The sequence below is a fragment of the Poecilia reticulata genome, linkage group LG2 (assembly GCF_000633615.1).
Source record: "Poecilia reticulata strain Guanapo linkage group LG2, Guppy_female_1.0+MT, whole genome shotgun sequence".
NCBI classification, from domain to species: Eukaryota; Metazoa; Chordata; class Actinopteri; order Cyprinodontiformes; family Poeciliidae; genus Poecilia; species Poecilia reticulata.
The window spans coordinates 1,893,378-1,902,867 of record NC_024332.1 but is presented as its reverse complement, the minus strand read 5'-3'; the positions used below and the strand labels follow the sequence as shown (position 1 = coordinate 1,902,867).

General features: G+C 38.7%; 1 protein-coding gene across 2 annotated transcripts; it reads left to right on the top strand.

Moving 5' to 3' along the window:
• The first annotated feature begins 653 nt into the window (after window positions 1–653).
• On the top strand, window positions 654–7,242 carry LOC103476180 (homeobox protein engrailed-1-B-like). 2 transcript variants are annotated; one of them, XM_008428321.2, is made up of 2 exons: window positions 654–1,488; window positions 6,429–7,242. In XM_008428321.2, exons 1-2 carry the CDS (start codon window positions 954–956, stop codon window positions 6,758–6,760), a joined length of 867 nt encoding a protein of 288 aa, XP_008426543.1. In that variant the 5' UTR covers window positions 654–953; the 3' UTR covers window positions 6,761–7,242. The 2 variants fall into 2 exon arrangements, with proteins under 2 accessions (XP_008426543.1, XP_008426550.1); XM_008428328.2 differs by having other exon boundaries at window positions 655–1,488; window positions 6,441–7,242.
• Window positions 7,243–9,490: the final 2,248 nt, after the last annotated feature.

The window sequence follows — 9,490 nt, the reverse complement described above, 5'->3', positions numbered from 1 at the left end:
GACAAAGTGTAGTAAATGTTCGGTTTTACATTTGGAAATATTCATTCTAAAAAAAAATGTTGGGCTTTTGATGGCTTGATTTATTAAAAAAAATAACATGGCTGAACAACATTTTTATTTTGCTTTTCGTATATTTGTAGACCCTAAACACATTTCTCTCCTGTTACTTACTAAAATCCTAAAGTTTATTTGCGCAGTTAGACATTTCTAACTTGTAGCCCAAAATAGCCAAACTGTGAAATAGCTCAATTTAACAAATGCAGGTACCTCCTTGGGTGGCATACATTCGTCTAACTTTTTTTTTTAATACCACTCAGGACTCAAATATTAATAATAAATACAATATGGATCATGTGAAGCTCAAATTGCCGCTGGCTGCTGGAATCAAAGCTAAAAGCTGCTTTTGCCTCTTTGTTCCATTTATTATGGTGGCTGCTTCGCTCTTGTTTTTGTTTTGCTGTGTACATGCACATGCACGTGCGCTGCTCCAATATCGATCACCTCCGTGATGCAGGCGCGCGCGCGTGCCAGCTTCATGAAGCGTTCGGATCCCTGATTGGTCGTCGTAAGACGTGACAGGGACGATCGGAGCATCTGATTGGTGTGTTGCACGTGTGTGCGCGCACTGGTGTAACGCGGCGGAGTAGCACACGGGGCTTTGAACGGGGGGGGATCTGATTTTAGGAGAGTTTGAAGAGCGAATACAGAGATATTATGCTGCACCGTGGAGAGGCACGGGCACTGGTTGTTGTGGAGCTGATGGTTATGCCAAGCTTCGGGTTATTAGGAGACATGCTGCCGCTGTAGTTGATGTTATAATAGAAACCAGGCGTTTGCTCTATGAGAGAGCCTTGTTTTTTGTATTGAACTGGATACCGAAGTGAGGAGGGAGAGTGAGCAACAAGTGGAATCTGGTGTGGAGAGGCTGAGATTTCTCACCATCACCAGCTGTTATGGAAGAGCACAAGGAGCCCAGCAGCGGCCGGGACTCGACCGAGGATGAGAGCATGTCCCTGTCGCCGAACCTCCCATCCCCTGCCATGATTCTACCCCATCCGGCCGCGCAGCAGGCCCACAGAACCACGAACTTTTTCATCGACAACATCCTCCGGCCGGACTTCGGCTGCAGGAAGGAGCCGAGCTACCGCGAGCGCAGCCAGACGCCGGGCAGGGAGAACGTGAACCCGCTTGGAGCGAGGCCGCCGCACGCCGGCAGCCTCTGCCTGGACTCCAACTGCAGCAGCGACAGCGCCTCCTCCTCGCCCTCCTCGTCCTCCTCCACGTCCTCGTCGCCCGCATCCAAGCAGAGCTCGTCGAAGCCCGGAGAGGCGGCCAGCAACGGGTCCGGCAGATACGCGGACAGTCCGTCGTCGATTATGGTTATGAGCGGCAGCAATGGAGGCTCTCCAGCGGGAATGAAGGAGAGCCAGCCGCTGCTGTGGCCCGCCTGGGTTTACTGTACGCGCTACTCGGACCGGCCCTCATCTGGTAAGGCGCTAGTAGTCCCCGAAATACACCGAGCAGGGTGTCTCCTCTTCTCTACACCAGGATTAAATGAACTCTCCTCAGAGCAGCAAACATGTTTACGAAAGAAAAATAACTTTCTTTTTTTTAATCATTATTATTATTGCTTTATTAAAAAGTAAAGCAACTATTGCCTGTTTATAAGGCTAGTATCAACACTGCTGAACGTTAAGACGGATAGGATTATGTATTAGCTTAATTATATAAAATCAGTTTTAACGACAAGAAAAGTCACTAATTTAAACCCAAATCAAAAGGTTAAATTAATTTTTGCATCCGTTCTATTCGCCTTTGTTTACACTGCTCCAGTATCTGAATGCTTGAAAGTTGAATTAAATATATGATAAAAAAGAAATAAAATAAAAACCACGTCATAAAGAATCAAATAAATCTGCCATATTATAAATAAATAATGCTAGACATTAACTAAAGATTAGACTATATGTTAATGAGTACAGTATAACGAGAGCTATTCTACGACGAGTCCTCCCGTTTTTTAACAGATTTTTAACAAATGTGTTTATAATATATACTTTTTAATGTACTACAATCCTGCAACGACATATTTGAGTGCAGTATTTTAGTCTGATTTTGGTTTAATTGAATAAAAACAGAGAACACTACTGAGAACAGTCAGTATAGTAACACCGTCTTTGTTTTAACTTGCAGAAGAAAAAAAGCATTACTTAAGTTGGCTAAAAATAATGTGATTTTACTTTTTAGTGTATATTATGAGGGTTTCGAAGCAATCTTTATTGTCAGGTTTTAAATAAAATACCATAAATACAAGCCGTTGTGGACTTAATCAAATCGCCACCGAATGCGCATAATCGGGTAAAACAAAAACGTACCAAAAGCTTAACTAAAAGTTACATTATGTATGTTGTTGCATTTAAAAAAATTATAAGGTTTCAGGCTTTAAAGGATATTTTTTTTATCATTGTGTACTGATGTTATAATAAAAGGGGGCCTTGCTATACAAACTTACTTTCCCCATTGTGCAGGCTAAATAACATCAGAGGCCCGTCTTTATGGTTTAAATTGGTATTCGTGTGTGTTAGAAGGCTTGTGCCTCGTATTACACAATGCATTTCTCATGTTTAACAGCACGGCTCTCAAATATCAGCTGATATTTCAATGCAGACAGCCACCCAGTGTGACCATGCCTCAGATACAGGCTAATTTACGTCTATCTTTTCCTGCTTACGTGAGTCTGCTGCCATTGTTTATATAGGACTTTTGAAGGAAAAATGGAGTCAAAACCGACTGACTTCTCTGCAACTGGATCTGAGCGGCGTGTCTCTTAAAGCCGAAGTGTGTCACTGTTGTATGTAGGTCTTTTTGTACACTTTAACACGTATTTACAGCATCCACATACGCATTTTATAATGGGTTTTTTTAACTAGTTAAAAACGTACCTGCTTGTTTATTTGAGTGTTTGTCCTAGGATACATAACTGCGCTTGCTCTAATCTGATTGGCTCATTTCTCGCTTTTATTCACTAGTTACTGTAGCTGTTATTAATTAGTAATTAGTATCAGCATATGCGTGACCTCATAGCCTTAAAGGGCCACAAGCTTTTACTCCGACGCAAGATAATGTACCACTAGAGTTTTTTTGTTTGTTTGTTTTTTAAATGCATTTTACCAAGATTAAGGCCTAAATGCAAAATTACAAGTAAAATTCTTAATCTTTTAAATTGTGACTGGGAAATCAAGAAACCCTCGCGCTACTTGTTAAATTAATTTTCTTTCTCTGCCCTCCTCCTCCATATTTTTGTAATCATGCCCTAGTGCTCTGTTTGCAGATAACCTCTGCTGCCCGTGTTTATCTGTACACGACGTATTTATTATCTTTAACAGTACAACTCATATCAGCGGTCACTTTAATGTAAATTGCTACTCAGGAGGCTAATTTAGCTGCATCTATTCTAGTTCTCGACACTGTCGTATTTTAGACATGGTGGCGTTTGAGAGAAAACTGGAGTCAAAATCTACTTACTTCGTTTCATTCGAGGCTGACCGGCGGGTTCTTCGCTGTTTTAAGAGATAAAGTGCGTCCGTAATGTAACTCATTACCTGTTTATACTTTCACACGTATATGCTTTTATGTATATATAAAAAAGCATTTTTACGAGTTAAACTACATTGTAGCTGTTTTTTGTGTTTTTTTTTTTTTTTTTTTTTGCGGAGGTTCTGTTCAGAATTACCACGAATTAAAGTATAGGTGCGCGTAATCTCATTGGCTCATTTCTCTCCCTTGTTTAGTATTTAACGCACCTGTTATTAATCCTTAATTAGTATCCTTTCATGGATGGCCTTATAGTATTAAAGGGGCACGAATTTTTATTCTGCCACAAGATAATAGGAGTATTTTAACCAGATTTAGCATAAATGTATTTTCACTATATTATCTTCAGGATATTTTAAACTGCAATAATTTTAGTTGAGTAAAAAAGGTAATCAGTATCGTTTTCAAATATTTTATGTCGATAAAAAAACACCAGAAGGATCATGTGTATCATTGTGTGTCTGCTGATACACAATGACTTTTTTCATCTTTACCAGCGCAGCTCACATATATGAGCCTCTATTTGAATGCACATTGCTATCCTGAGTCCCAGTTTAGCCGCATCTATTCATGTTTCAGTGTCAGTACTGCTTCTGTTTATGCGTGAACGTTTCAGAGAAACTGAAGTCAAATTGAATTGATTTCTCTTCATTTTTGAGCTGGGCGGCGGGTTCCTCGTTTCTAAGCGCGGTTACAGTCTGCGTACATTTCCACATAAAACTTTTACATTGTTTTTAGGATCTAAATTTCTGATGTGTTTTGTTGGTTTTTCGTCCCTGTGCAATTAGTGGCTTTCACATTACATTAGTATTCTCATTTATGCGTTTGCATAATTCCTGTTTATGAATTTAGAAAAAAAATCTAAGTTCCTAAATTTAAAGAAGAAAGAAAGAAACCAGATATTCTTTACAATAAATATTTTTTCATGTTCCTGAAGGAGACAGAAAGTGTCAATAAAAACGTTTTTTGTTTGTTTGTTTGTTTGTTTTAAATAAAAAATTAATAAATAAATGAAGAAAACGTAACTGATGACTCAAACCCATCCAACGTGTTTGGTACAAATTAAAATTCAAGGAATGATTCAGCAACGTGCTATTTATTGTAACAACACTGCTGAAAGCGACAGCAGTGAAATGTTACAACCTGCCTCATAGGCGGGGCAAGTTGTAACAGATTCAGCTGCAAAGCGTCCTAAGATACTGTATCTGAATGTAATTCATTCAATACAAATCCATCTACAAACGATGACTGGACACAGTTTTGGGTTTTTAATTATTTATCAAGCGTTGACAGTGCAGGAAGTAGGTAGACATTATATGTATGGATGCATTGCTTTTCATCTGTGATGCCATAATTGACATTTTTAAAAACAAAATTTCCAAAACTCATTCGATTTAGCTTATTTTCATTCATTTTCACCCATTTTTATCTACACTGATTAATTCCTCCTCCATGTTTTATTCATATTCACTATTATATTATTTTATTTATTCATACTGTTTACTTTTGAATCTCTCATTCAGTGAAATAAATTGTTATATATATATATATATATATGATTTTACAGGATTCGGAGAGTCAAACATGCAGCTCAGCATTTTCAAACTCTGTACATCAAATATAGAAATGTACAAAAATAATAATGAATAAATACTTGTGCAAATCTGTATATTTAGAAAATTGCAAATGGCGGAAATGTTAAACTTTTTCTCCAAATGTCTGGACGTGCACACCGCTCCACTCATGACGTAGCTCTGTGATGACCTTTCCAAATAAATGCACAATGTTGCTCAACAGAACTGGAACACAACAAATAACACTATTCACAGCAGTTTATACCACATTTTATTAAGTAAATACACATAACTTACATTCAGATGTGATGTATTTAGTAGTGCAGTATTGACAATACTGGATTTGGAGGAAGTTGTTCTCTGGGCTAGAACCAGTTTGGTGGCCTGCTCATCATGTTTTTATTTTTTTTTTATGCATTCAAATTAGTTGAGTTATATGTAGCTTAACTGTAAGATTATCAGGCCAGGTCCCTTTCTAAAAATTTACAAAAGAAAAAAGTTGAATAATTTCTTCATTTGTCTGAAAAAAGGACAGAAAACATCGTAGAAACTACGGTGGTCAGAAGCTGAGACAAAAACAAAGAAGAAAGTGTGGAGAGCATTTTTAGTGGTTGCTATTTCACTTGGTGGAGTGGAAGGGAAATGACCATATCGTTTTCACGTCGCTTCATTTAAAAAACTAGTCAAACAAGCCCACACAGTGCCCGACTCAAACCACACTGATACTTTACTACACATTAGTTTTATATTAATTACACTGTTGCATCAAACTACTAGAGATGGTAAGCAGGGGCTCCTCTAGAAAGTTTTTGTGAGTGTTACTGACTTAGAAGTAACATCATATGATAAATAAAACATCTGTTTTTAAAACAACCAGTCAAATGAATATTTTAACTACACATGTAGAAAAAGTAAGACATTTTGATAACTTTGTATGGTTTTTAGGCCTTGTGTCAGCTGTACTTCTGTATGTAATTATGATATGAAAAGAAGCCAGCGTCATGTGTGAGTGATATTCAAATAGCACAAGAAAGAACAGTAAAGATTAACATGGATCAAAATAAATACTGCTACAACTGCTAGTTATTTTAACACTGAACTATTTACAGTGTAACTTCTCTCTTTCTCTCTTTACCAGCTAACATACCATTAGAAAAAATAACTCCTTTTCACTAGAATAACTTAAACAGAGGCACATTCAGCAGATAATTAAGGCTGTGGTGTCCAGCCGTAGAATAAATATTTTTATTCCCCTTGTTGTTTCCACGCCAGGCCCAAGGACACGGAAACTGAAGAAGAAGAAGAACAGCAAGGAGGACAAGCGGCCCAGGACGGCGTTCACGGCTGAGCAGCTGCAGAGACTCAAAACCGAGTTCCAGGCCAACCGGTACATAACAGAGCAGAGGAGACAGTCCCTCGCCCAGGAACTGAACCTGAACGAGTCCCAGATCAAAATCTGGTTCCAGAACAAGAGGGCCAAGATTAAAAAGGCCAGCGGCTACAAGAACGGCCTAGCGCTGCAGCTCATGGCGCAGGGACTGTACAACCATTCAACGACCACCGTGCAGGAGGAGAAGGAGGAGAGCGAGTGAGCGGCCCCCGCCCCCCGCCGGACACTTCCCTACTCAGGGGCTGGCTGACTCTGGACTCATGGAGATAAAGAAAAAACAACTGAACTGGAAACGGGGGGGGGATCGCTATTTAAAAACACAGATTTCTGTTTATGGTAACAGTATATGGACATAATTATATACAAAAAAAAAAAAAAAATGAACGACCGTTATTAAAATTTATATAGCCACACAGTTATCATGTTGTATACATTACTGCATATTGGATTCCAGGCTCATTTTCAATCCACCATTTATTATTTTAATTTTCTCATTTTTATTTTTAATTTTTAGGGATGTTTGACTTTCTAGGTTGTCGTGCTCTCCTCGTCCTTCATGTCTGCGCCATATTTTCCTTCAACAAACCAGTCCGCCGGACTCAGCCAAGCCAAAGATTTTTACTATGTTCACATGTAGTCTGAAATAAAACAGAAAAAAAGAGCAAGATATAATGGACTAATTTAGCATTTGTTATTTTTACTTTACTTTTAATTATATTTGATGTCATAAAAACATAAACCAGGTTTTTTTTTTTTCTAATTTTCTCCAACTACTATCTAAACTTTAACCTCTGCTATTATTTAACAACAAACGTTTTCATTACGATTGGTACCAAAGAGAGGTTTTGGTGAGAAACAAAATACACACGCACACACGCAAGCACGCACACTGTTGAGGTACAGTTCCTGTTTCCCTGCCTGCCTGGATACCATTTCACCCATTAAACTATTCTGGTCATTTACAAGTTTTCCCATTGCTGCTGCTGCTGCTGCATTTCCCCTCCTTGCTGAGCTTTAACCTGCCTGGTGTTCACCGCAGAGGCCTTGTTCTTGTCATCGTTGGAGTGAAATATGTATCTGTGTGTTGCTTTTTCTTCTGGTTTTCACTTGTTTGGGCCTGCATAAACCGCTCAGGTAGAGGTTTATAGAGGCTGGCTGTGAACATGGAGTGTGTGAGTGCGTGCGTGCGTGCGTGCGTGCGTGTGTTTCTGGGCACCGCACTCTGGAGGGTATTGGTAGCAGACAAACGTAACCCCTCAAATAAGAAAATATCCAAATGAGACAGAAAAAGACTTTGTCTCCTGTCTGAACATCTAAATATGATTTAAAAGTTTAGGTTTTTGTTGTAAACAAACCTTTTTAAACATATTTGTTCAGGTAAAATTTGGACAAAGATGATGTATGAGCTCCAAAGTCACGGTTTTATTTTTCAAACTGCTGCATGGATGTGTGGAGAGCCTGGAGCAAAGGTAGTGAGAATGCATAGATGTCGATGTAGTTAAGACTCATTAAGAATTACTGATGCAATTAAAAGAAAAGATAGGGCTTCTCAAATGAAAACTAGGCGACCGTTTATAGAATATCTAAAAAACGTAAACACAAGAGCTACCAATTTGGAAGATATCTATATTTCAACATGGCTACCTTATTATGTACATTAAAACTTGCTAAATTCTTTGTGGCAAAGACTCCACAAGGCATCAAAAACGTCTCTTGAAGAATTTGGTTCGTATTGTAATAATAGCATCATGTAGTTGCTGCAAATTTGTCAGCTACACTATGATGGATCCGTGTTTTCATGTTGTTTACGCCAAAATCTGACAACCATGTGAAAACAACAAAGCAGCCGTCATTTTCTACAACCTTTCATTGTCCAATTTTGGTATAGCTTTCTGAACCACCGCCTCTGTTTCCTGTTCTAAGTGTGGTCGTCTGCAGCTGTAGCTCATCTGCTTTAAGGTTTGACCAGTTGTTCGTTCAGAGATTGGCATCCCACATTCCTTGGTTTTATAAAACGTTTCGATGACTGTCGCATTTCTATTCTCTCAAGCAGTCGTCAAAGAAGTGATTTTCATTCACAGACCTGGATGTTTTCTCTTTTTGGACCATCCTCTATAAATTTGAGCGATGTACAGAATCAGCGGTTTCTGAAATACTCAGCCGGTCTATTTTTCTGTTTTATGGTAGAAAAAGTAGGTGTCCCACACTCTTTTGGTGTTAATGTTTTAGAGGTCTTTGTTGTGACCAAAAATAGATTCAATGAGATGTCCGAGATAAAAAGGCCATAAAAATATTGTCCAGGGTTTGGAGAAAAGTGTGAGATTACGTCAAAATTGTACGTGCTTCATTCAAAAACAACCCAAAATGGGAGAAAAACAGACCCCATGCTGTTGAGGAATGTGCCATAAATTGGACAAATATTTGGGGGTTTTTTATGACCAGACTAGGGTGACCATCTAAATTTGCTTCTTCTACCAGTTTTAACAGGATAGACTACCTTCTTATTCTGCAATATTCTTCCTAAAAATTAACAGAAAAATGCCATGTAGGCTAAGACTGTTGATCAAAAGATACCAAAAATAGCCCAAAAATAAAAGATGCCACTATGAGCCTTTTTTAGTTTATCAATATCGGCCCTGCCAGCACATTCCTGTCGTTTCTGCTTGTCGCATACTTTTAATTCAACTGATCTCGGTTCGGTTTTATTTAATTAAGCGCTAACGAGGCAGTGAAGGGTCTGCAGCGGAGGAGTTCACGGGCTCTGCGTTTCGGGCTCTTTTTTTTTTTTTTAATTATTTGTGTTCTGATCTTCCTCACAGAGCCCAGGGTTAACAAGCGTACGCTGTGGAGGGTGGCTGTAATTGATTTCAGGGATGGGCTAAATGGTTCGCAGGCAGGTTCAATCCCGTGATTTTTAAGAATTTATCTGAAA

Coding starts and splice junctions, on each gene's coding strand:
- LOC103476180 (XM_008428321.2), top strand. CDS start 954: ATGGAAGAGCACAAGGAGCCCAGCAGCGGCCGGGACTCGACCGAGGAT. Junction 1,489..6,428: donor CTCGGACCGGCCCTCATCTG/GTAAGGCGCTAG, acceptor TTCCCCTTGTTG/TTTCCACGCCAGGCCCAAGG.